This window comes from Lepidochelys kempii, chromosome 10 (assembly GCF_965140285.1).
Source record: "Lepidochelys kempii isolate rLepKem1 chromosome 10, rLepKem1.hap1, whole genome shotgun sequence".
Classification (NCBI taxonomy): domain Eukaryota; kingdom Metazoa; phylum Chordata; order Testudines; family Cheloniidae; genus Lepidochelys; species Lepidochelys kempii.
Genome location: NC_136389.1, coordinates 51,855,889 through 51,883,746, shown reverse-complemented (window position 1 = coordinate 51,883,746; position 27,858 = coordinate 51,855,889). Strand labels below are relative to the sequence as shown.

Sequence of the window (27,858 nt, the reverse complement as noted above, 5' to 3'; positions counted from 1 at the left end):
GTCTGACAACAGGTCACTGACAGCACCCAGCAACCACACACTAAACTCAACATCCAAAATTAGACTAAAGAATTAAACTACCCAGGAAATAATACTATTAGGCAGGGAACAGAAGGGACCAAGGTGCACCAATGCCCAAAGTACCTGTAATAGCAGGGAATTGATTAAGGGAAGTACACCCAGATAATCCTGGCAAGCGACCTGTACTCTAATGCTACAGAGGAAGGCGAAAATCCCCACAAGGTCACTGCCAATCTGACCCGGGGAAAATTACTGAGCATGTGAGCAAGACCCTGAGCATGTGAGCAAGAACCATTTCCTGCCTTGGAAACACCTCCATGTGCATAAGCACAGACAAATTAAAATAAATGTAACTTTTTTAAACTAAATGGTTTTTAAATATTTCTCTCTTCTCCCTCTCCATCCATGCAGATATTTAAATATCTTGCTCCCATCCTTTCCTATTATCGTAGAAAAAACCATGGATACAACCAGGTTAAGATTTCCTAACATTTGCTCAATTGTCTTTACCTTGCCACTTGTTTCCTGTTCCCACCATCCTTCTGCACTACTTGAGCTGGACTGCAACACGATCAGCATGTCTTGGGGAACACTCCAAACACACACTAAGCCATTCTGGCATCCTCTGAAGAAAGTTAGAATACATCACATGAAAACAAAGTAAAGTTATTAACATACAGCACCAATCAACAAATGTCCTAAAAGTATGTCAGTCTGTAATGATATACATTTAGAGCAAGGTGATTAAGAAAGATAATCTGCTTAAAAACAAAGTCCAAGGGCGGCAGATAATTTTTTAAAAGTTGTATACAGATTTAGGGGTAATGCTGATTGAAAAAGTTCATTTTTCTTTGTTTAACTCTTTCTTAATATTAATTTTTGCCAAAACTAATTTTGTCAGCACCACTTCGTTTAAACGGAAGTTAGTGAAGTAGTATCTCCAATATAAAAGGAAAGCTGAGGCAGACTGGAAAAAGGAAAAACTTCTTTTTCATTGTACTGTTTGAAATTTTACTATATTATTTAATTCACTTTTTATTTTTACATAAAATATGCATATTGACAGTGATTTTTTTTTATTCCTGCTCAAAATATTTAGAAATATCCTCCATAGGTTTTCACCCTATTTTTCACATTAAATATTTTCATATTTTACCTAATACTCCCTTGCAATCATTGCGCAATCAGAATGTATAGGTCCCAGGAATATTTATCAGCACAGGAAGCATTTGCAACTATGGACATAACTGGCACTTTCTACAACAATGATTGATGTTTCCAGTAACCTGCAAACATACCACATTACGTTTTCATTGTGACAAATTCAAGTTAATTAACTAAGATCAGCCCTGGTCAGTACTTGGTGCAGATCCCTCCAGAGAAAAGCCTAGGTGGAGGGGAAAAGCTGTTGGTGATTTAGTAATGGGAACTTTTTGCATTTAAGTCAGTACTGAACAAGTGTTCTACTATGAACAGCTTGTTGAATTTTGTTGTTTTTTTGTTTAGGATGAAAGATGCTACATAAATCCAAATTGCTATAAGTATTAATACAAAGTACAAAGACTACACAGGAAGTATTAAAGCAAAAATGTTAACATACGTAGCCAGTAACAGCTGCAACTTGGGTCCTTTCCCTGGAAGGTTGCACCAGGTAATACTATTCACAATAGCTGGATGGGAGAGTGAATGCAAACGCCTCCAGCATCCCCCCATATATCTCCAGAGTTTCACCATTTCTTCTTTGCAACATGTCATAAGAATCTTACCAGTTGGATCCCACTTCACACTAACAATGGTGTCCTAAAGGATTCAAACAAACAATCAAAAAGATTACAACATTCAGTGTCTTCATAATATGACTTACGAATATGAACATCACACAAATCCAACTAAACTTCCTTCCAACACAAAAGTATTAAGCACTTGAACTTCATATACATCGTCATATAAACCACAAAAATGGAACTATGTTGATGATTTGATGCAGCAATTTATAACAGAAATGAAGTCATACCTGGTGGTTATCACAGTTCTACGAGAGCGAGAAAAAAAAACAGTTACTCATCTTCTCAAAACTCTTCAAGATGTGTTATTCATGTCCATTCCAATCAGGTGTGTGTGCGCGCGCACGTGCACAGTAGCCGGAAGATTTTCCCCCTAGCAGCATCCATGGGGTCGGCCTGGGTGCCCCCTGGAGTTGCATCTTCATGGCGCCCAATAGAGAGCCCTGCTGACCCACCACCCTCTCAGTTCCTTCTTGCCAGCTACTCCGACAGAGGGGTAGGAGGGTGGGTATTGGAAGGTACATGAACACCACATCTAGAAGAACAACAGTTACGAGAAGGTGAGTAACCGTTTTTTCTTCTTTGAGTGCTTCTTCCTGTCAATTCCAGTCAGGTGACTGAAAAGCCCAAGTTCCGGAGGTGGGGTCGGAGTTGTCCACTGACTGGAGCACTGCTTGTCCAAAGGCCACATCGTCTCTGGCCTGCTGGGTAATTGCATAGTGTGTGGTAAAAGTATGAATGGAGGACCATGTAGCGGCTCTGCAGATTTCTTGAGTGGGAACCTGAGCCAGAAACGCTGTTGAGGCCTGCACCCTGGTGGAGTGCGCAGTGATTGGAGGTGCAGGAACCCCTGCCAGGTTGTAGCACTCCTGAATGCAGGACGTGATCCATGATGAAATTCATTGCGACGATATAGGCAGACCTTTCATTCTGTCCACCACTGCCACGAATAACTGGACCAACTTTCTGAATGGCTTCATTCTCTCGATGTAGAAGGCTAGCGCCCTACGGACATTCAATGAGTGAAGTCTCTGCTCCCTGCTGCTGGAACACAGCTTAGGGTAGAATATCAGGAGAAAGATGTCCTAGTTGATGTGAAACTGTGATACAACCTTCAGTAGGAAGGCAGGATGCGGTCTGAACTGAACCTTGTCCTTATAGAACACGGTGTATGAGTGCTCTGATGTTAGGGCTTTAAGTTCAGACACCCTCCTGGCCGAGGTTATCACCACCAGGAACGCAACCTTGTAAAAGAGGTAGAGCAGGGAGCACGATGCCAAGGGTTCAAAGGACAGTCTCATGAGTCTACGAAGGACCAGGTTAGGGTCCCAAGCCAGGACAGGCTGCCAGATGTGAGGGTATAGCCTGTCGAGACCTTTTAGAAACTGGCTGACCATCGGGTAAGCAAAGACAGAATGGCCCTCCGCGCCCGGGTGGAAGGCAGAGATGGCGGCCAAGTGAACCCTTATTGACGACACTGAAGGCCCCTGCTGCTTCAAATGGAGGAAGTAGTCCAGAATAAGCAGCACTGAGGCTAGCATCGGGAACAAATGGCGCTGTGCTGACCAGATTGAAAATCTCTTCCACTTGGCAAGGTACGTGGCTCTCGTAGAGGGTTTTCTGTGGCCAAGGAGGACTTGTCTAACCTGTTCTGAACAGGAAAGCTCCACCAGGTTCAACCACGGAGCTTCCAAGCCGTGAGGTGCAGAGACCTGAGGTTCAGGTGTCGGAGACTACCGTGATCTTGTGTCAGAAGGTTCGGGAAGAGCGGCAGGGTGATTGGAGCTTCCATGGACATGTCTACGAGAGATGTGTACCAGTGCTGGCAGGGCCAGCTGGAGCTATCAATATGACCTGAGCTCGTTCCCTCCGGATCTTGAGGAGTATCTTGTAAACGAGTGGTATGGGTGGAAAGGCATATAGGAGACAACCTCCCCATGGGAGGAGAAACGTGTCCACACTGGAGCCCAGGCTGTGATTTTGGAAGGAGCAGAACTGCTGGCACTTCCTGTTGCATCATGTGGCAAATAAGTCTATCTGGGGAAATCCCCACCTCTGGAACATTGAATTTGCAACGTACAGGTGAAGGGACCATTCGTGGCCAGGAAAGGCCCTGCAGAGGTGGTCCACCAGCTTGTTCTGTACCCTGGGGCGGTACGACACTTGTAGGTGTACTGAATGTTCTACAGCAGGAGGGCTTCCTGGCACAGGGGAGAGGAGCGGACACGCTCTTGTTTGTTGATATAGAACATTGCCGTGGTGTTGTCCATTGTAACTGATACACATTGTCCGTTAAGTATGCCCGGAAGGTCTGGCACACCAGGCACACCGCTCTCAGCTCTCTGACATTGAGGTGGAGAGCCAGATCTGCCTGAGTCCAGAGACCCCGAATCCTGTGGTCTCCTAGATGTGCTTCCAAGCCCAAGTCTGATTCGTCCATCACTAGCAAAAAAGATGGCTGTGGACTGGCGAAGGGGACCCTGGAGCACACTTTCTGAGGGTTAAGACACCACAGGAGGGAACTGAGGATTGGGCGAGGCAGGGTCACGATCCTGTCCAGGTCGATGCTAACCATGACTGGTGCAGTCAGAGCCTGAGTCTGGCATGCTGCACCACGCAGGTGCAGGCAGCCATATGTCCCAGAAGCTTCAGGCATTTTCTTGCTGTGGTGGTGGGAAACTGTCTGAGACCTCCAATGATACTGGCCAGGGCCTGGAACTTCGCTTCCGGCAGTATGCTCCGGCTTGGGTCGAGTCCAGTACTGCTCCTATAAACTCTATGCTCTGAAGAGGGCACAGAGTCGATTTTGCTTCGTTTAGAAGGAGACCCAGGTTGTCAAAGGTGGCCCTTAAGAATCTGACTTGCGTTTCCACTTGGGTCCTGAAGTGACCCTTGATCAGCCAGTCACTCAGGTATGGAAATACCTGTACCTTGTGCCTGCACAGGAACACAGTGACAACACAACACAGGAACACAGCGACAAGTCTTGGTGAAGACTTGAGGTGCTGCCACCAGGCCGAACGGAAGAACTGTAAATTGGTAGTGGGTATTGTTCATCACAAACCTGAGGTACTTCCTGTGTGGCTGAGTGATTGCAATATGAAAGTAAGCATCCTTCAAGTCGAGGGTGGCATACCAGTCTGCTGGATCCAGTGAGGGGATGACAGAGGTCAACGAGACCATGCGGAAACTGAGTTTCTTTACGAACTTGTTGAGTTCTCGCAGGTTCATGATTGTCCTGAGGCCACCTTTGGCTTTCGGTATTAAGAAATACCGGGAATAAAAGCTCTCGCCCCTGTGCTCCTGGGGAACCTCCTCCACTGCCCCTAGCAATAGGAGCGACTGTATCTCTTGGATAAGGAGTTGCTCATGAGAAGGGTCCCTGAAGAGGGACGGGGAAGGGCAGGAGGGCACAGAATTGGATGGAGTATCCCCTTTCTACCCTGCAGAGCACCCAGCGGTCCGAGGTGATACAGGACCATGCACGGTAGAAAGGGGATAGTTGGGACGAGAAGGTAAGGCAGGGTGGATCTAGTCTTTGGAGTGGTACACCGTCCTCGACCGTGCCTTCAAAAGACCAGTTTGGGTCCTGAAGGTGGCTTGGGTTGTCCTAAGCCCTGGTCAGAGGGTTGACGCGGCCTTCTCCTGGCCAGTCCTGTTTCTCCTTCTGGACCCGTCCTGGTGGTTCTGGTGACCGAACATCTGAGGAGGCTGTGGATGGAAGTGTGTCTGCTGCGTTGACAGTGTACAGAGGCTCAGGGACCTGAGGGTGGCTCTGGAGTCCTTTAGGCTGTTTAGATTTGTGTCCATTTTCTCCGAAAAAAGAGTCTCACCCTCAAAAGGCAGGTGTTGTATGGTCTGCTGGACCTCATAGGGGAGACTGGAAACCTGGAGCTATGAGCCCCTTCTCATGGCTACTCCTGTGGCCATAACCCTGGTGGCAGCATCTGCTCCATCAAGTGCCGCCTGCAGCGATGCCCTGGAGATCAGTCTCCTTGACCAAAGCCGAAAATTTGGCATGGGAATCCGAGGGGAGGAACTCTGTGAATTTAGCCATTGCCGAGCAGGTATTGTAGGAGTACCGACTGATGATGGCCTGCTGGTTGGCTGTTCGGAGTTGTAGTCCCCCCGTTGAGTATACCTTTAGCGCGAATAGGTCTAGTTTTTTAGCATCCCTATTCTTGGGAGAAGGGCCCTGAAAGCCTTGCCTCTCCTGCTGGTTAGCAGCATCCACCACCAAAGAGTCAGGCTGGGGGTGGGATTATAGGTGTTCATAATTCCTGCAGGGCACAAAGTACTGGCGTTTGTTACGCTTGGCAGTGGGTGGCAGCGAGATCTGGGTCTGCCACAGGGTCTTAGTCATATCCATAATTGTCTTTATAAATGGGAAGGCAATATGGGAAGGGGGCGAGGGGGCCAGGATATCAGCCATAGGGCCTTCATCATCTACTTCTTCTGCCTTAATGCCCAGATCCTGGTGACCCGGCGCAGCAACTGCTGCAACACCCTGGAGTCTTCCAGAGCTGGGGCTATGGAAGTGCCCGCCAGCGCCTCATCTGGTGAAGAGGAGGAGGAGGCCACTAGAGACTCTCTACCATCCCCACCTGAGGGATCTCGTGACCCCAGGGGGACTGTGGTTGGTTGGCCCAGTCCCACGAAGGGCATGGGTATTGGTGCTGACGTCGGGTCCCACGCCGTTGCTGGTATAGACACCTGGTGTAGCATCTACTCTGGGGTCTTCATGGATGCCGTTGCAGCCGGCTTAGACAACGATGTCGGTGCCGTCGTCAGTGCCGAAGGTGCAGCTGGCGCCACAACAGCAGCACTCCGGTGCTGAAGGCGTTGTCGTTGTTGGTAACGGTGACATGGCCGCCAGCATTGACACTGGAGATAATGGCTCAGTCGCTCGTCGTGGCGGATGCCACTGATGCAGCTCCCAAGCGGAATCCTGGGCTCTGACCCTGGCCTTGATGGAAAGCCCCGAGAGTCCAAAAGGGCCACTGAGCCAGGTTCTGCCATTGTGAGGGCCACTGCATTGCGTGGGACCCTCTGCTCCTGCTATAGTCAGAAAGGTACGAGTTTGACTCTGATGTTTCAGAATAGGAGGACCAGGGTGGTGCTGCACATCGCGATGTAGTGTTGGGAGCTTGGGGACCGACTGCGCTCTCTGGATGGAGGCGCTGGGGTGTTGAGGGGGTGCCGTGGTGACGGGCGTGACATCATCGACGACTTTCCCTTTGACTGAATGGGGTGCTGGGATGAAGCCTACAGTGCTGGCACATCTTTCTGCCTCGGGGACGAGAACGGCGCCGTGAGTCTCAGCAGGTCCTGCGCTGCCTCAAAAGCCTCCGGGGTGGACAGGAGTGGCAGGTGCTCCAAGGGGTTTGGCGAGTGCGGTGGGCCTAGACTCGACTGCCTCACTTGGGCAGGAATTCACGTAGCTCCACTCTGAGCCTCAGAGTCAAGGCCCAACTGAGGTGCCACTGATGGCTGGTCCCTAGATTTTGCCACGGGGGATCGGCCTCTTTCCATCCTCTTCTTCTTCTGCACTGGTGATTGGGACCAGTGCCGAAGGCTGGAGTGCCCCCGAAAGGCTCCATGACAGTGCTGAGCCTCCTTGTCGGTGTCTCTCTTTGACTGAAGACAGCACCGGAGTGCTCCGCACCGAAGATGACATACTGGGAGCGGGATCTCCGGCACCGGGTCTGACTGAAGTTGGAGAGCTGCCTCCATGAAGAGGATTTTAAGCCACTGCTCCTTCTCTTTAAGAGTTCTCAGGCGGAATTCTTGACAGATCTTGCAGCAGTCTTTTTGGTGACCTTCGCCCAGACACCGTATACAGGAAGTGTGAGGGGTCACTTTTAGGCATGCGCTTCGCGCAGCCCTGGCAAGTCTTGAAGCCTGGGGATCGTGGCATGCCCCAGTGACAAATAAGGGGGGGGAGAAAAATGGGGGAGATGGGGGATGACACCCCCCATAACTGAAAATTTTAAGTGAACTAACTACATTATTCTAACCAACTAGAACTAACTATCTACAGAGAAAACCAAAAGTACTACTAAGCTGCTTGCCGATGCAAGAGCAAGAGGAAGTTCCAGCTACCGTCACTGGCAGTAAGAAGGAACTGAGGGGGCGGCAGGGCACTTTAATGGGCGCGACTCCAGGGGGCACCCAGGCCGACCCCCCAGATGCTGCTAGGGGAAAAAATCTTCCGGCTACTGTGCACATGCGCGCGCACACACCTGACTGGAACTGACATGAACAAGCACTCAAAGAAAAAAAGTTTAATGAAAACAGGATCATTACTAATAATAAAGAATATGGGGAAAGATTCACAGAAAGTACACAATAAGCAGAATTCTCTTTCTACAAAATGTTTTTCAAAGTATCCTGCGAGGCTTTACGCAACTTTTTAGTTATGAAGTTGTAATATGAAAGTACTCCAGTGACACAAAGTCCTTACCTGAATCTGTAGATAATGGGCCAGATTCTGCACTGTGCTTCCTGAAAGATGTAGCACAAAAGGTGCAGCCCAGAAGATGGAGCAAAGGTGAATTTATGCCACCTTTTCATTCTTGGAGTCCAGCCTGCTGTCAGAGCCAAAATGGATCCTGGCATACGTTAGAACAGCCCAGTAATCTGTAATTTATGGCAGCCATTCGCAGGCTATTTTATGGGTTGCACTGCAGATTATTTCCCTTCCTGCTTCCAACTTGCCTATTCCTGTGCTTGGCATGCTCCATACAATGGGAATTGTGAATGGAACAACACTGGGTCTGCTTACATCAGCCTTTCACTGTGGGGGAAGTCTCTTTGCAAATTATTTATTGATTTTATTGGCCACTGGACTGCCATATATTGGCCAGAACAGGGACATAAGGTGCAATGCCGGAGTATTTTGAGAAACATCTTTTACATTTCATAATAACTTTTTTAGTTCTGGCAAAAAAACCCTATCTGTAAAATAAATGATACATTTTAAGTAAGAAAATTTAACAGGCTAGTATCTAAAATTACTTTTAAATTTGTCAAATTGTTCATAGAGAACTACATCTTTTTTTAGATCAGAAGTGCACAGCAAATCTTGAAATGCACTTCAGTTACAGTATAAACAACATACATTTGAAGAACCCTACTGGAAGAACTCTTGTTGCACACGTGTGTGCGTGTGCGTGCGCCTGCAAATCACCTTAACTTCTTTTGGCCTCTAAATTTACTTCAGTTTAAAATGTACATCAGACTGGATGTCCATCATCGGTAACAGGTGGCTTTCTTTAAAAAATGGGCTATTATCTTTTAAGCCATTTTTATACACAATTTTGAAATGAAGACTATAGTTTAAATCCTGAATTCTCTTTGGGAAACTAGGAGAGTATGAATTAGTTTTCAAGAAAATTAAAACTCTACCTTATGTGCATCAACTAGAACAATTCCTCCTTTTTCAAGTGGCTCCTTCGTACCTATCAGCAATTTTCCATCTGAATAGCCAACTGCAAATGGTCTGTCTTCACTGAACCAGGCAAGGCATGTGACAGACACTATTGGAACAATAAGCACAAATAAAATATATTAAATTACAAGCTATACTGTTCAATTCCCATTGCATTTAGCTCAGAGAAAGAGGTTACTTACCTTTTCGTAACTAACTGTTGTTCTTTGAGATGTGTTGCTCATGTCCATTCCATTCTAGGTGCGCGCCCATGTGCGTGGTTGTCGGAGATTTTTGCCTTAGCGGTATCTGTAGGGTCAGCTGTGGCACCTCCTTGAGTGCCGCACTCATGTATTAGTATATCAGGTGCCGCCGACCCGATGCCCTCTCAGTTCCTTCTTGCCGGCAACTCCGACAGAGGGACAGAAAGGCGGGGTAATGGAACGGACATGAGCAACACATCTCGAAGAACAACAGTTACAAAAAGGTAGGTAACTGTTTTTTCTTCTTTGAGTGCTTGCTCATGTCGATTCCATTCTAGGTGACTCAAATATCCTTGGAGGTGGGCTCGGAGTTCACAGTTATGCAGCTTGAAGCACTGCTCTGCCAAAACCAGCGTCATCTCGAGCCTGCTGGGTAAGTGCATAATGAGATGTGAGCATGTGGACAGATGACCAGGTAGTGGCCCTACAGATCTCTTGGATTGGTGCCTGCGCCAGGAAGGCTGCTGATGACACTTGAGCCCTAGTCGAGTGAGCCATCACGATAGCCGGCAGAGGCATTGTTGCCAGCTCACAGCCGTAGCGGATGCAGGCAGTGATCCAGGGCGAAATCCTTTGAGCAGACACTGGGCGACATCTCATTCTGTCTGCCACCATAATGAACAACTGTGTTGATTTACAGGACGGCTTTGTTCTATCTATGTAGAAAGCCAGTGCCCTCCTAACGTCCAGGGCATGCAGCCTGCGTTCCTCATCTGACATAGGAGGCTTTGGAAAGAAGACAGGTAAGTATATGCCCCAGCCAGTCTGAAACTAGGAAACTACCTTGGGCAGAAACGCTGGGTCTGGGCGCAGCTGGACCTTATCCTTGTAGAATACCATATAGGGCGGTTCTGAAGTAAACGCCCTCATCTCAGACACCCTCCAGGCTGACGTTACTGCAACCAGGAACAAAACCTTCCAGGACAGAAGCAGGAGAGAGCAGGAAGCCAGAGGCTTGAAGGGAGGCCCACTTGAGCCTCGACAGCATGAGATTCAGGTGCGAGGGAGGGAAGGGATCCCGGACATGCAGGTAGAGACGCTCCAGACCCTTCAAAAACTGGGCCATCATGTTGTGAACAAAGACAGACCTGTCTTACAATGGAGGGTGGAAAGCCGAAATAGTGGCCAGGTGGACCATGATCAAGGATGCGGATAAACCTTGGAGTTTGAGGTGCAGAAGATAATCCAGGATCTCCTGCACAGAGGCCTGTGAGGCTCAGATACGCCGTTCTGAGGCCCAGCACGTGAACCTTTTCCACTTGGCCAAGTAAGTTGCTCTGGTGGAGGGTTTTCTGTTACCCAACAAGACCTGCTGAACCCGGGCCAAACATTCCCGTTCGTCCGCGATTAGCCATGCAGTCGAGTGTCAGTGCCGAAAAGTTTGGGTGCAGAAGACTGCCATTGTTCTGGGACAGCAGATCCGGCCAGAGGGGTAGCTGCAGCGAGGCGGCTACTGAAAGGTCCAGCAGCGTGCTGAACCAGTACTGGTGAGGTCATGCAGGGGGTATTAGGATAATCTTCATCCTGTCCTGTTTGAGCTTCACGAGGACTGTGAATCAATGGCACTGGTGGGAAGGGATACATTAGCGCCCCCGACCATGGGAGGAGAAACACATTGACAGGGAGCCCCGGTCCATCCCCTGGAACAAACAGAACACATGGCATTTCCTGTTCTGCCTGGACACAAACAGGTCCACCGGGGGAGTTCCCCACCTCTGGAAGATTGTACTGACTGCCTCTAGATCAGGGGTCGGCAACCTATGGCACGTGAGCCAATTTTTAATGGCATGCTGCTGCCTGCCGGACCCAGGCAGACAGCCGCGTGCCACTAAAAATCCTGCCTTGCCCGGCCCGCTCTTTTCCGCCCCCCCCGTGCTCTCCGTGCAGGGCATGCAAGCTTCCCCCCCACACACACTTCCTGCCCCTCCTCCTCTCCCTCCCTGCGGCCGATCAGCTGACGGCCCTTGCTTTGGAGTAGGAGGGGTAAAAGAGGAGCCACAGCACCTCTCTCTGCTCCGGGGACCTTGGGGAAGGGGGCTGGAATCAGGGCATATCCCCTCCAGCCCCCTGCCGTGAGCCGCTCAGGGCAGGGGGATGGGAGAACCCCCATGACCCCAGCCCACACCCCCAGCCCTCTGCCTTGACCCCTGAACCCTCCTCACACACACTCAGCCCTCTGCCCTGACCCCTGCACCCCCCTCACAACCCCAGCCCTGACTCCAGCACCCCCCACACATACCGAGCCCCCCCCAGCCTTCTGCCCTGACTCCTGCACCCTCCTCACACCCCCCCCAGACCCTATGCCCTGACTCCTGCACCCCCCACAAATACCCAGTTCCCCCACACCCTATGCCCTGACTCTTGCATCCCCCACATCCCCACTCCCACCCCTCACACCAAATGGGAGCTGCCCAGGTAAGCGCTCCACACCCAAACCTCCTGCCCCAACCCTGAGCCCACTCCCTCATTCTAGCTCTTGGCCAGACCCTGCACCCCAGCCTGCTCCTTCACCCCCAGCCCTGTTGTCAGCACACTCCCACCCTCATCTCAGTGCACAGAGAGGAAGAGAATGGCTAGAACCAGAGAGAAGGTAGGTACCCACTCTATGTGGGCAGGGCTGGGATCCCAGACCGGCAGCAGGCTGAGCGGGGCCGGCAGCCAGGACTCTGGCTGGCAGGAGCTGGCGGACGGAACCCCAGACCGACAGCAGGCTGAGGGGTAGTGGGCTGAGCAGCTCAGCCCACTGCCGGTCTGGGGTCCCAGCTGCCGGCCCCGCTCAGCCCACTGCCAGTCTGGTGTTCTGGCTGCCTGCCCCTTGCCAGACAGGGTCCTGGCCGCAGGCCCAGCTCAACCCACTGCCGGCCTAGGTGAACGGAACCCCAGGCTGGAAATGGGCTGAGTGGGCCGGCGGCGTTTTAATTTCATTTTAAATGATGCTTCTTAAACATTTTGAAAACCTTGTTTACATACGACAATAGTTTAGTTACATAATATATAGACTTATAGAGAGAGATCTTCTAAAAGATGTTAAAATGTATTATTGGCATACGAAACCTTAAATTAAAGTGAATAAATGAAGACTCGGCACACCACTTCTAAAAGCCGACCCCCTGCTCTAGATGGAGCAACCCTTGTGGCCAGATGAGAAGGTCCTGCTGAGGTGATCTGCTAATACGTTCCTGGTCCCGGGCAGGTGTGTGGCTACCAGATGAACAGCATGCCACACACAAAAGTCCAAAAGGCGGAGAAGTTCTTGGCAAAGGGCCAACAACCTGGCTCCGCCCTGCCTGTTGATGTAATACATTGCAGCAGTATTGTATGTCAAGACCTGCACCACCTTGCCCTTCAGGTGGGGTAAGAAAGCCTGGCAGGTCAGGCGATCTGCTCTGAGCTCCCCGACATTGATATACAGGGCCAGATCATCCCGCAACCAGTGGCCCTGCATTTCATACTGGCTGGGCCCGCCACAAGTCTGGGTCCCCTACTGCTCCCGGGAGTCAGTGGTGGATCCTTTGGGGGGGGGGGGGGGGCTAAGAGCCCGAACAGGGAGGCATGTCCATGTGGCTCCAGTGTGGATGAGCAGCCTGAACTGGGTCCTTTGCCTGATAGCTCATGTTCTTTCCTGGCCAATGCTGGGGAGCCATATTTCTGGGTCTTCTTTTTGGGCACTGGCGATGGAGAGCGGTGCTGCGCAAAGCCTGGTGCCAGGCGTGCACTATGCACAGTGGCCAAGGTACCAGGGGTAGAGTCCAGCCGGGATGTCTTGGAAGCCAGTCGGAAGCACAGCCTCCCTGAGGAGAGCCCTCAAACAGATATTGCACTCTTTCTGGGTCCTGGGTCAAAAGTTTTTACAGATACAACACTTGTCCTTCACATGTGATTCCCCCAAACCCTTGAGGCAGCTGCTATGTCGGTCAATAACAGGCATAGGCCTGTTGCAGTCCGAGTAGAGCTTAAACTCAGGAGACTGGGGCATGCCCCACTTTGGGCGAAGTCCCTGATGGGACTCTAACTTCTAACTACACTTAACACTAACTACTGTAAACAAACTATTTACAAGGCCCTAAGGCTCAAAGTCAGAATGTACGAAACCGCTAGACTTTGCTATGTGAGGAAAAGCGCTCTAACCACCACGAGCAGTAAGAAGGAACTGAGAGGACGTAAGGCCAATGGTGCCTGATATACCGACACATGAGCATGGAACTCCATGGAGAGCCAAAGCCGACCCTACGGATACTGCTAAGGCAAAAATCTTTGACGATCGCGCACGTGGGCATGCGCATACACCTAGAATGGAATCGACAGGAGCAAGCACTCCAAGTTTTTGTATTGTAATTACTTTCAGAAAACAAAAATGACATGACAAAATTACAGCTTAATGAATGTTAATATAGCTGTTTACTTTATGTTTTTTATTCTATGCCTATCACCTTAAATATCTAAGTACCACTGTAGTTATACATTTCTATCCACAGTGCTATTTTATAGGAGACAGTACCGTAAAAGCTTTTTGTGGTAGTTTAGAGATAAATGCAATTCTAAATATACATTTCAATAGGATGAGCATAACCTACGTATTTACCCAGCTACTCTTCAAGTTTTATTTAATATAGTATTGCCACTTCTTTTTTTCCTTCTTTTCCATTTTAAATGGGATTCAAAATAGACAGTCCTTTTCTACTTTGAATAAGTTAATGACCAAAGAATTTCAGTTGCAAACCATGCCACAGTACTTATGGCTAGAAACCATGAACTTTCCACTGAATGCCTTTTATTCAAGGCACTTTTCATATGATTTTGCCTCCTCTTTTTTTTTTTTTTTAATTCATGCATTTGCTAACAGTCTGTCTTAAAGAGGGAGGCAAATAGCTTTCCTGTTCTAGCCCTGATTACTTCTATGCTTTTTTCACAAAGTCTGTGTTTCCTTTTTGGAAGTCTCTCACAATTTCACAGTCACAAATGGAGCTGCACCAGTTACAGTAAGATTGTTCCTCCCCCCACAAAAAAATCGCTAATGTAGATAAGGTCAGAGAGGATACATATGTCTTTCTTCACACATCCAACCTGTAACGGTTAGGCAAGGGAGTCTTGAATCCTACATTGCTCACATAGCAATTTAACAATAACAACTGCACTGTTTTTTTAAATGCCCCTTTGAAGAAGCAGCATTTGTAGTTGTAATAAAATCCCTGTTGGAAGTTTAGGCATTAAAAGAATGAAAATGGTTACCTATTCTACAGAAAGTGCAGATCTTCAAGATGTGTAGTCCACATAGGTTCCACTTCTAGTGTGCATGCATCCCATGCACACAAGATGATATTCTTTGACCAGTAGTGTGCACTGGTGCTGTGCCTGTACTCTGGATGCCCTCCCACTCGAGGGCATAAAGAACAGAATGGGCCAACTGTCCCTCAGTTCCTTTGTCAATATGGGGTCCAGATGGCCTTAGACTCCAGAGTAGCAGGGAAGGAGCATGAGGCATAGAATATACGTGGACAGCACATCTTGAAAAATGACAGTTGCTGTTTTTTCTCTGAATGATTGTCCACATGGATTTCACTTCTAATGACTTGCAAGCTCTGACCACATCAGAAGGTGGATGTTAGGAGTCCTATTTAAATAATGACTGCAGAATATCACTGCCCAAGAGGGCATCAGATCTTGAGGCCTCAACTAATGAATAATGCTGGATGAAAGGTGGACTAATCCCCATGTAGTTGCCCTGCACATTTCTGACAGGGATGCTGGGCAACGTTAGATTTTGGACTTTAATGCTGCACCCTATATGGAAGGATATTCTAGCACTTTATATGTTAATTGATTAAGCCACACAATTTCCTGTGTGATGTGTATTAAAATCCCCATTTAACAGAGATAAACTGAGGCATGCAGAGGTTAAGTGACTTGCCAGACATCACACAGAGTCAGTGTCAGAGTTCGGAACAGAAATCAGGAATCCCTGCTCCATGTACATCAGTAACATCAAGCACCATGCTTTAGGGCATTAACTGGTCACCAGCTGAGGTCAGGAAGAAGTCTCTTTCCTCATGGTAAGGTAGTGCATTATGAAGTACTGTCCAACATCATACACAAGATAGTATAGCATACACCATTCTGAGACCTGGTGGAATGGGCTCTAATCTCTATGGGTGCTGTATTTAATATAATTAGATACCCATTTAGAAAATCTTTGGTTGGTATTGCCTGACCAAAGTGGACACTAAAGGGGTACCAACTTGATGCCGCGGACAATAAGAAGAAACCGAGGAAAAGCTGAGCCTGCTACACTTTTTATGCCTTTGGGGTGGGGAGCTGGGGATGAGGCAAGAGAATCCAGGGTGCAGACACAGCTCTAACAGACACTGTTGGCCAAAAAGAATCTGATCTTGTGTTTATGGGGCATAGGTGTACTAGAACTGGAATCTGTGTGGACAGTTCTTCATAAAACTGAAGTAGACTGCATTTTCGATACAGATGGCAAAAAATTCTAAGTATGTAACTTACAAGTTTTCTTTTGAAATATCAGTACGGTCACCTACCATCCTTTCTATAGCAATGCTCCAGTTCTAATCGATGCATGGTTGAAACATCTACAACTTCAATAAGACCAAGAGATCCATCCATACGACCTACTAATAATACTTCTGGGGCGTCTCCTGTCCATGTTGCAGTTGGCCCTTCTTCTGGCCAAGCTAGAGCAGATACCCAGTGCGGCTGAAGGTCTAATAATCCTTTTCCTCCTAAAACCCACAAAAATCTGTTACTATAATACTTCATTTTACTTCACATTAAAAGACCAAAGAGTACCTTTCAGAGGACAACGTTGAAAAACTATGTATACAACTTGGACATATACTACTGATGATCCTTAAAATCCTTTAAGCTGACATATGGTATGTGATTACAAAGTAACTGGTTACTAACTTGCCATGAAAAATAAATCAATATAATGTCTCTAACAGCATCACATATAGAACTAATCTTCAAACAAATTACTCCAGAAAAAGTAATTCACAGAAGAAGGAAGTGAAATTTTATGAAAGACTGCAGCATTCAGACAATGATGAAGTGCCAGTAACCATATAAATGAAACAATACACTGAACCAAGCGTGTGTCAAGCACATAGGAACAGTTCTCTATGGAAACATCCAAGACTGTCAAAAACTGTAACTAGTGATTTTTGCAAACGTAAGAAGTTAGATAGAGATCCTACAGCTGTCTAAAGGATTAATGCTCTTCTCCTTTCAGAGTTAGTCTCGAACGTACCATTTTGAGCATTCTGGTGCACCTATGGAAGGAAAATGTTGGAACCTTTTTGAACTGCTTTCTAAAGAACTATTTATACGAACTTTTAGAGATAGCTAGTTTAAATGTCAAATATATTTTATACCCTATAAAAAGAATAATATTTATAGGCAATGATTGTTATTGTAGTAAGCAAGTCTAAAGCCCAGCACAAATTTCAATGACTCTTTTCTGGTTCAATGATAGGCTAGAAGGATTCATGTTAACTACTGAGTTTCCAATGCCTATATTGTAACAAATGTTGAAAGAAAGGCACTAAGGTGCTAGTGAACTAGCTGGGTTCAGAGCACCTAATGAAGGACAGTAGGCATATTAACTGACAATTAAATCTGCAAAAACACCTACCAATACAAAAGTGCCATTTCTCAGGAGTTTTTAAATAGCTGTCATAGACACAGGTTAAACTATTAAAAAAAAACAAAAAACCCATGTGCATCATACCATTGACTTGCCATATGTTCACCGTTTTTTCCAAAGCTCCAGCCAGATACTTGCCACTGATGCTCCAGCAGATGAGAGACAAGCTAAGGTCACTGGGTGACCCCAGACTTTCTTCTGAATCACCTTCTCTACAAAAGAATAAAACAGTGCACTTAAAGTAGGCATTTCTAACTGGAGAAAATGAGAAAAAGTTTAATCTATTAAAGATCTGAGTCATTTTCTGTACTTCCCTTGTTGTTATTGCAGATATAGAACCAAGCATTTTTTCCCCTCAATTTTTTATTCCACATCATCCCCTGGTAAAGTTATTAGAGAGACTCTCTCTGTAGTTAAATGTTGCAGCTAGCTTTCTATAATAGTCCTAATTCTGACTATCTCTGACATTGTCAAACTAAACCAGCCTGCCTGAAACATCACAAACTTTATCTTATGCCAAAGTAGAGTTTTCTGGGAAGTCTCAGGAAAACCGAACAGGGAAGTTAAGAGGTCTAAGAACAAAAAAGTCAGAAGAGGTACTCTCTCTTCTTGATTTTTGGCCCCAATTCTACTCCCACACTGGGGCAGCTTCGCACAGCTCAACTAGAGTAAAGCTATTTTAAAGCCAGTTTAGCCAACCACAGTAGGATCACCGATTAAAGGTCTAGAAAACATGACCTATGAGAGAAGATTGAAAAAATTGGGTTTGTTTAGTATGGAGAAGAGAAGACAGAGGAAACGTAACAGTTTTCAAGTACATAAAAGGTTCTTAAAAGGAAAAGGAAGGAAAATTGTACCAACCTATGAGTACAGGACAAGAAGCAATGGGCTTAAATTGCAGCAATGGCAATTTAGGTTGGACATTAGGAAAAACTTCCTGTCAGGGTAGTTAAGCAATGGAATAAATTGCCCAGGGAGGTTGTGGAATCTCCATCATTGTCTAACCTGCTCTTAAAAATCTCCAAACACCTGTCAGGGATGGTCTAGATAATACTTAGTCCTGCCATGAGTGTAGGGGACTGGACTAGATTAACTCTCAAGGTCTCTTCTAGTCCTATGATTCTATGATCACCTTAGCTTAACAGGATTCTTTAGAGTGCAGAGCTGTATAGCAGCTCTTATGACCTCCAATTCTCTGTGACAAGTGCAGGGCGTGCAATCATGGTATCCCCACATGTCAGATATCATATCAGCTTGTTGGGGCCACTGGCAGCCAGTGTAAATTGCAGTACTCCTCAGGCTGTTCTAATTTATGCTGAAGGAACAGCTCCGTAGCACAACGACACCAAGATAAGACAGTGAAATGATGGCTTAAACCATCATTGACCCTCCCCACTAACTTCTATTAATCACTCCTTGGCTGGAATTGGCAATTGTAGACACTTCATTTTTTTTGGCTCATCACAATGCCAAAAAAGCTTGGCCAAGAAACATCCAGTTTGTTTTAATTGGCTTTGTCTGGAACTGGTTTCATTTACCAGTTTTGGAGAGTTGCTTGGTGAATTATTTAGTTTTTGAAAAACAGTTCGTGTGTGTATTATAAGCTCTGCAAAATTCTTAATTCTGCAAGCCATCTTTTACAGAGCTTAAGAAGTCCATGCTAGAGAGAGATGAAATTTCTGAACTGCACAAAAGCGTGTGTGTGTGTAAAAAACTCCTCAGGAGACAGCTCTAATGCAAGTCTGCTAAAGCCCAAAACAAATACATACTTCAAGAAACTTGCAATCAGCACATACAGGTACCTAAAATACGTAAATGCCATAAGGAGAAGGGAGTACCACTTCCCGCAAGGCCAAATGGCCTAGAGAAATAAGCAGTGGAATGCAAGCCCATGTGTCCTGAATTCTATTCCCACAATTAACCCCAAAATTACCTTAATACTTAGTACAGTATAAACATATTTTTGGGCCATATCTAATGCACTTTGAAATCAAAGGAAAGACTCCCACTGAGTGAATGGGAATCAGGCCCTTCGTTAGGCTTCTTAAATCCCTATGAAGCAGGCAAATATAATTTGATACACCCCAACTTTACAGATAAGGAAGAATAAGCATTTAAGAAGTCCAGGGACTTGCTCAAGGTCACACAGCAGTTAGGAAAACAATTAAATTCATTCAAAAGTACATTTAAGTCAATATATTTGTAAGCTGCCCTCAGTATGACAGTCCCTCTTTAAGCTTATATTTTGCTCGTTAATCTTTGTTCTTTGGTAGATTTATTATAAAGTAATACATAAACATTTTCAGGTCAAGAAAAAAAAATTTAATCCCCTTATCTGGATTACTACCTCCACCTTCAATTTTAGGTTCTCTTTTCAGTTTTAAATCATTTACTTTTAATCATTTTTGTTATTTTAAATACAGTAATCCCAAAGAAGAATAAGAGCATCCTACGCTCAGGCAGTTTCCTGTGCCCATGGGAATCCCCACATGATTGCCATTGTGGATCAATTAATAACTGACTTCCATAAATAAACAACTTACAATTTGTTGAATACACATGTTTGCTGCAATGAATATTGCTTCTTTGTTACATTCCACACTCTTATAGTCCCATCATTCCCACTAGTTGCCAAAAGTCCCTTTTTATTGCACCAAACACATGTCATCACCTGCAGAAATTAAATTAACAAGTGTAAAACCAGAGTTTAAAATTTAAGGGTAGACATATTCATCTCATGCAACTCATTAAGTTTGCCTGATTTGGACAAAGCATTAGCTGTATTATTTAAATCAATTATACTAAACAGAATCCAACAGTGCCCAAGAAGAAATTTCCTTTCATCGTACAGTATTGCATAGTTAGGAGCATTATTAGGGGTACTGCACATGAATCATCTTCCATAGGCCACTGTCAAACAGAATAGTAAACGAGACAGATTATCTATTATGGCAAAACAAATTAATACATGTGTACTTTTAAAACAAATGTATAAGAAAAGACTTGTAATAATTCAGTTGACTTTGTGTGTTTATTTTTTTAAATCAGTTTAATGAATCCGACAGATGCAAAAGGTCTCATTTCTGCAACTGCCTCTATGTTGACAGATAGTGATGTCAACAAGATGCTGCTCATGCAGCGCCATTTTTGCCAGATCAGTGCCTTAATTATTGAAGCTGACACTAGAATAAGGAATTTGAAATGTAGTTACCCTCATTCCCCACCCCACTCCTAGCTCATTTAATTTGTCATTTTTGAGGATATAATTTACTGTGATCCTCCTCCCATTCATTTCTTTTGTAAAAAGAGGGATTAAGCAATGTTAAATCTTAATTTTAAAAGATTTGTAGCTACAACAACAAAATTAGTAGCAGAAGGCCAAAATCTTTGATAAAAGTAAGCTGCACAGCAGCAACAGGTTAAATGTTTTATGGCATAAGATGTTGTCCCAATCAGTATTTATCACTACAAAATTTTATTTATCTTTTGTGGGAAAATACTTTTTCTATAAAATACCAGCAGTCTGTTGCTTTGCTTATATGGTTATGTAATTACTTGCATTTTTTCTGTGTTCTAAAGTAAAAGGTCAATAAAAGAATAAATTATACATTAAAAAAAACTATTTTGGGAGGAACAATACTTACCCTGTTCTGATGAGCCTCCAGTTTTATGAAGGAGCATTTTCGTAGATCTCCACCCATATCAGCAAGGGTCTGAGGACTAATTTGGTTGTCTCGGTCATGTGCTGCAAGAGTTCGCACAAGCTGCTGTGCAGCCCACTGCCTATGTTGTGAAGACAACCTTGAGGAAAGGCAGCAAGCTGCTAATGCATTAGCCAGCTCCAGAGGGCCTACAGCAGAAGGATCACAGGGAGGATGGGCATACAAATGGGCAATTAAACCTGCTTAAACAAAACAATAAGATGATGCCCAAATGAATATTGATAGTATTAAACAAGCCAATAAAATATTACACACAATTGCTAGAAAGAACAAAATTTCTGCAAAAAGATGTTTTTTTTCTTTACTAAAAATACCACAGAGCCATCTTAAATTTGGAAAAACTGTTCTGATACAGACTGAAAACCAGCCATCCTCTAATCTTTTTTCCACAAAACTCTTCAGAAGCCCTTTAGATTGACGGCGAAATACTGTCCTCATTAGAGTCAATGGGGAACTCCAATTGACATAATTGGGCCAGGATTTCATCCTAAAACACCAAGCTTTTTAAGGCCCCAGTCCTGCATTGGGATCTATTAGCATAAACGTCTGCACCCATGTGGAGCCTCACTGGCAGTCAATGAGACTCCATAAGAATATGAACCATACACCATTGGTTTTATAACTAATTCGTAAATAAATGTCTCTGATGATTATTCAGGTATAACATAGAATAACATAGAATATCAGGGTTGGAAGGGACCTCAGGAGGTCATCTAGTCCAACCCCCTGCTCAAAGCAGGACCAATCCCCAATTTTTGCCCCCGATCACTAAATGGCCCCCTCAGGGATTGAACTCACAACCCTGGGTTTAGCAGGCCAATGCTCAAACCACTGAGCTATCCCTCCCCCCAATTCTATTCTCCCTGTACCTTTTTTTTTTTTAAAGCTTCAAATAAACTTTTCTGCTTCTCCACCCTGTTATAATTATTAAGTAAAGCACACCGGGTAACAAACCCCTCCTGTTGTTTTGCCTCTCGGCACTGGGTGCTGGCAACACTTCCATCAGGCAAGGGGGACTTGAACCAGTGGCCTTATACACGGTGGGTGAGTATGCTAACCATGAGGCTAAAGATTATAATTTATAATTTCCAACAGATGTTTGGGTAATGAAAGTCACCCATTACTATAAGGTCTTGTGTTTTGGATATATCGGTTATTTCTTCCACAAGTGCCTCATCCGCCTCCTCTTCCTGATTTGGTGTTGAAAAGTTAGACCCCTACCATGACATCACCCGTTTTCCCCCTTTTATCTTTACCCAGAGGCTTTTAACTGGTCTGCCTCTCACTTCCTTCTGGACCTCAGAACAAGTGTATATATTCTTGTATATATTTTACTCCCTTTTTCTTCTGCCTGTCCTTCCTAATCAAGCCATCCCCATCTATGCCAATATTCCAGTTATGAGACTTATCCAACTTAGTCTCTAATGCTCACATGCTAACAAATGACCTCTCTAAATATTCTCCCTTATAACTAGGAATGAGCTATCAACTAACCAGAAGACTACTAAAGTTTGCCCTAATATCTCCACAATATTCAAGCTTCCCCAAACCCAGGGGCCGCATCCAGCCCTTCAGACATTTTAATCCTGTCCTCGAGCTCCCGCCAGGGAGCAGGGTCAGGGGCTTGCCACACTCCGTGTATACCATGGCTCCTGGAAGCAGTGGCATGTCCCCCGATGCTAACCACCATATTAACTTTTGTTCTTTCATGTAAGTGCCATAATTTTATGCATCTATGTTTAGGAGGGTTAGAGCCTTAGTTCTGTGCCTAATGACACTTCTGTGATTGGTGGCATGTGGAATAGTAATGAAGAGTGGGTAATGATTGCTTTAAGTATGCTATCTGTCTCATCAGGAATTAGTAAAGTATATCTTTTACTGTGGACTATGTATGTCCATAAAAAAGGCTAGAGCTGGAGCAATCACTGTGATTAAGAGTGAAGCATTTTACTTTCTGTGGTTCCTACAGACATGAAGTTTTGACATGAATAAAATCTCCAAAGGGCTCCCCCCCACACTTCACTGCCTAACTATAGGGGCAGAGTTAGAACTGAATGCCTAAACTATGGATTTTCATACTTTCAAATATTTGGGTTTCTTTCCAAGGAACAACCAGCAACTTGATAATCACATTTCTGCCTGAAAATTTTGCATCTATTATAGTTAAGTAACACCTAAGATTACACTCTTTGAAATCAATAGTGAAAAAACATCTAATCTTTAATTTATTTTGTGAATTTGACAGCAATTTATGTATAAGCAGTTTCGCAGTGTCCTGTATATAAACAGTTTTACTCTTATAAACATCAACAGGGAGCAGAAACCTCTTAAAATAATTTTAAAATTCAGGACATACCATTTAAAGGGTGCTCCATCAGAAACTGGATTTTTTAAATTAATCTCAGGTTTCAGAGTAGCAGCCGTGTTAGTCTGTATTCGCAAAAAGAAAAGGAGTACTTGTGGCACCTTAGAGACTAACCAATTTATTTGAGCATAAGCTTATGCTCAAATAAATTGGTTAGTCTCTAAGGTGCCACAAGTACTCCTTTTCTTTTTTTAAATTAATCTTTTTTTAAAAATTAAGGTAAATTCAAGTTCCAATCTGACTGAATTTCCTGGGTTTATAATGGTGATTTTTATTGACAATTACAAAACTCTTGCAGGGTTTTTGAAAAAAACAAAACAAAACATATTTCTCTTATGTGCTCTCAAGCTTAACTCCAGTTTAACAAATCTGTCTGGGAATATAAATGAGAAAGTGCAGATTTTTGTGAATTATATTGACAAACTTTTTTTTTAAATACAAAAAATACCTTTCTTTTCAATTTCTGCTTTATCATAGTTCGGCCTCAATTTAGCCCCTTTGTCTGCCAACAATGCTACAAGTGCCTGAGTTACCACAAAGTTGGGTGATGTTACAAGCTTGTTTTCTTCTGCAATTCCTCGCAGAAAGCTTGGCAAAAATTTTCTTTGAATTGGATCATCAACTGTAGTCAAATTTACACCAGTCGCAGCAGAAATCAAGTTCTAAGAGAAAGGCAATCAAGTGAAAAAATTAAATGTATCCAAATGTTTTTAGTCAAACAAAAATAAAATCTAAAATGTATAGATTTTTCAAGAACTTCAGTTTATTTGTAGAGATTATCATTGGCTAACCAACATCCTCTAATTATGCAAATATTACATACAAAACAGAATTCAAGACCTGTATCCCACAAGCTGATTGGACTGAATGGACTCCTGTGCCAGTGTGAAACAGGTTGTTTGTTGCTTGCAGGTTCAGGGACAAAGAATTTAATGTGTTGTTATTGTCATCACTGTCAGCTAGGTAATTTAATCTATTGGAGAATTTTGAAAGTTTAGAAAGTTGTGGATGGGAGAAGCAAAAACAAGATATGTAATAAAATCAGTTACTCCATCTCAGGGTAGTTATAAGTCCTTCACTTACACACACTTCACAGTCAGTAAAAGCAAATCAATAATGAGCTTGCGTGCTACCGAGGTTATAGATATACATGGCACCTTGCTACATATATCCACTTTTTTCAAACTTGAATGTACAGCGCTGGGTATAGTTGACTCAATAAAACGTAGGTAATTTGTGTAGCCAAAGATTGTTCCCTTTTAGGGTGACCTGTTTAAGCAGCAGCAATTTAAAAAGAACCCCAACAGATTCATGTTTTCCTTGGCAGATATACATTCCTAGCACCCAAATAAAGATACATGAAGTTACCAACAATAAAACATAAACTTGTGCTAAAGCATGAGGGAAAACTCCAAAGAGGGAATAATCTCTTCCATTTTACTTTCATCTTGATTCTTTTATAAAAAAGAAAGGTGATAAACATGAACAAGTTTCAGCTACATTTTTCAAGCAGTCCTTTCTAATCAAAATAATTTTCACATCCAGTTGCACATGGTATGGTGGAGCATACAATATCCTTGGTATATTAGTGCCTTCTTTATGTAAATCATTTCTCACAAGATTTACCACTTCGACTCATATACAAAAATTTCAAGTGTAAAATACCAGTGTTTTAAGCAAATGTTTGTATAGAAATAACAATCCTACCTGCGTACACAACTGTACCAGCAGTTTTGCAGCACTAGGAGTATTTGATGCCAAACAGCCTACAGCTGTACTCAGGTACGCCAAGCAAGATATAGGCTTGCTTGTTTTACTATGTACTCCTCTAGAACGCTCTGTAGAACTGGACATAGTGGATGGACTTGTGGAGAGGCCTGCTCTCCCTGCTGCAGCCAGGCACATTAATCGAACCAAAGTTCGGATATCTGTTAAACCCAAGGACTCAAGACCAGCCGCAAGACTACAGCTGGACCCACTGTCAAAAATGAAAAAAAAAATGCTTTAGTTTAGGGTGTTGTTTTTTTTAATGTTAGGTACATAATAGGAAATTTCATCTTGCATACAATGTAACTATTACTAAATGTCATTAATAAATAGAATACTGCTTGCTTGATTAGTGGGAAATTATTTCCCTAGAAAAGGGTAGAAGAAAGGAAGTATTACCCCCAGTTTACAGATGGGGAACCGAGGAAGAGTTCTGATCTTGCAAATACCAATGTGCTAAACTTTAAGAATGTGTGCAGTTCCACTTCAGAAGAAGAGACTACTCATGCTTACAGTTAACCACAGAGATAAGTATGCTCAATAGTGAAAACTAAGTAACTTCTTCACATCTGCATCTGCATCCTAAATACCCCCATGCTGTGGTGTGAGGGCATACAAGACCCCTGTACAGAGGCAAGTATTGAAACCTGATCTCTTCACTTCATAACAAGTGCCATAACCACAAGACCACCCTTCCTTTACTGATTTAGCTTTAGAAATTCTAACATTTTATACTATGCGTTTCTACAATGTGCAGCACAATTGGGCACTAATCTCAGTTGGGTCCTCTAGGCATTAACCATGATATATAAAGGAAGAAGTGTCTTTTAGGGAAGGAAAGTGAAGAGGATGGGACTCAAAAGAAAGCCCTCCTCATAAAAACAGCACCAAATTATTTAAAATGAGTAACACAGGCCCCACCAGATAATAAAACTGAATCCCTAGCAAATACAAGTTGATAATTAAACCCAGAGGAAATAAAGAATGTCACAAACCTGACAGATAATAGTGAGAGTGCTCTCATAACCATGGTTCTTGCAAGAAGCACTTGGGCTGCTGCTGTCACTCTTCTTAGTGCCATAACACGGTCATGTGGATTTACTAGAGCAGCAGCTTGTTCCCCCAGGGTTATCCTGCCAGAAGAACTTTTTTCTATGGAGCCATGACAGCCTTAAACGTAATCATGTTTTGAATTAGTGTTAAACAAAAAGGGAAAATTATAGTGTGCTATTAAACACAAAACTACTGTATACAAATTAATATAAATTTTGCAGATTTCAGTTTGTGAGTCCTTATAAAAACTAAGTATTGTTTGTATACTCCTAAAGTTCTACACCCAATTTAGCCTTTTTTAATTTTCAGCAGATTGGGAACAATTTGACAACAGCCAAAATGCATTACAAAGCCCCTTCAAAACTGGGCTACAGAAAGACCTAACTACTACAATCTGATCTCCTAGCACAGCCCCTTGTGAGAAGTCCATTTAAGTTACTGTAACTTCCCTAAGGGTTCAGGGACCATGCTAGTGAAGCCCATTGCAGGACTGGGGACCTAGTGTTAACCGAAAATCACAGGTTTTAGTTTTTTGTCAATATAAAGTATCTTGTCCCTCCATCACCACAGCTTCTCTAAAAAATAAGAAAAATTAAGGTCTGCCGCATTTCCTGATGTTGGGAGGCTGGGCAGACTGACTGACCCATGATATCATAACTGCCCCTATAAGCACACACCAAAGAAAACAAAATGTCTGTACTTTAAATTACACTTGTTTGCCAAGTGCTGTTGCCTCCCTCCTGATTATGAGAAAGCATTCTGTCTAAATGAGAAAACAAATTAATAGATTCTCCAGTGTCTCACTCCTCCTCTCTGCAGCACATGGGGTTTAAATCACAGGGTAAAGCAGAACATAATGCATCTCCTTTGCTCAAATTTACCTATCTGCATCAAAGTCTCCTCCATACTATTGGTGGCTGTGACCATTGCAACTGATGCTCCCAGTGGATCGCTGTCAGGGAACTGAACTGCCTCAGGTACAATACGGCGATCATTTAATCCCAGGGGTCCAGCCAGTAATTCAAATTCCTCTTCTCCTGTCAGCTTTTCATCTTCATCAACATCCAACATATCCCAGTCTTCTAAGATTGGAGAAATAAACAAGGGTTAGGCACAAAATCTAAACTAGTGCTATCAACTGTGCAATAATGGGATGCATTTTAAGTAACAGCATGCTTGTGCATTTAAATAATTTCAATGGATTTAAGAACCTAGGCCTAGTGTCATAAAAATATGAATTGCAATCCGCAACCTAATTTTTATTAAAAACAACCCTCATCTTTAGAAGCGTGTATCGATATAGTACAACTGAAATAAAAAAAATCTAAAATTGCTACATTTGTACAATTTCTGTATTTCTTGTATAAAGAAGTTGTATGGATAACATTTCTCAAAAGCAAGTGGCATATGTTATGTGACTACTTGCAGCATCAAACTAACTAGTTATCCTTTATATCCTTTCAAGAAAATAAATAGGAAACTCAAAGGGAAGGTTACTCACCTTGTGCAGTAACTGAGGTTCTTCGAGATGGTTGTCCCTGTGGGTGCTCCACTTTAGGTGTCTTGGAGCCCTATGCTTCTATGCAGAGATTTGTAGTAGCAATCCCGTAGTTGGCTGTGCTGCTCCGAGCAGTTACCCCATGTGTGCAGCCAACCGTCCCCTTGTTCCTTCTCTACCCCAGAGGATCAAGGTGAAACTCTGAAGTGGGCGGGCGGGGTGGGTGGAGTACCCACAGGGACAATCATCTTGAAGAACCTCAGTTACTGCACAAGGTGAGTAACTTTCTCTTC

At 44.1% G+C, this 27,858-nt stretch overlaps 1 protein-coding gene across 9 annotated transcripts in view; it reads right to left on the bottom strand.

The window, feature by feature from the left end:
• HERC1 (HECT and RLD domain containing E3 ubiquitin protein ligase family member 1) overlaps window positions 1-27,858 on the bottom strand; it is a 217,521-nt gene that overhangs the window by 34,280 nt on the left and 155,383 nt on the right. For 7 of the 9 annotated variants that reach the window (XM_073303562.1, XM_073303565.1, XM_073303566.1 and 4 more), the window contains 11 exons: window positions 26,949-27,149; window positions 26,010-26,184; window positions 24,955-25,225; window positions 23,696-23,909; window positions 20,805-21,064; window positions 19,704-19,831; window positions 17,245-17,372; window positions 16,037-16,237; window positions 9,213-9,343; window positions 1,622-1,821; window positions 532-646 (listed from right to left, as the gene is read on the bottom strand). In XM_073303562.1, the coding sequence (XP_073159663.1) occupies window positions 532-646; window positions 1,622-1,821; window positions 9,213-9,343; window positions 16,037-16,237; window positions 17,245-17,372; window positions 19,704-19,831; window positions 20,805-21,064; window positions 23,696-23,909; window positions 24,955-25,225; window positions 26,010-26,184; window positions 26,949-27,149 (2,024 nt within the window). The remainder of the gene's footprint in view (window positions 1-531; window positions 647-1,621; window positions 1,822-9,212; window positions 9,344-16,036; window positions 16,238-17,244; window positions 17,373-19,703; window positions 19,832-20,804; window positions 21,065-23,695; window positions 23,910-24,954; window positions 25,226-26,009; window positions 26,185-26,948; window positions 27,150-27,858) is intronic. The other 2 variants (XM_073303563.1, XM_073303568.1) reach the window with 2 other exon arrangements.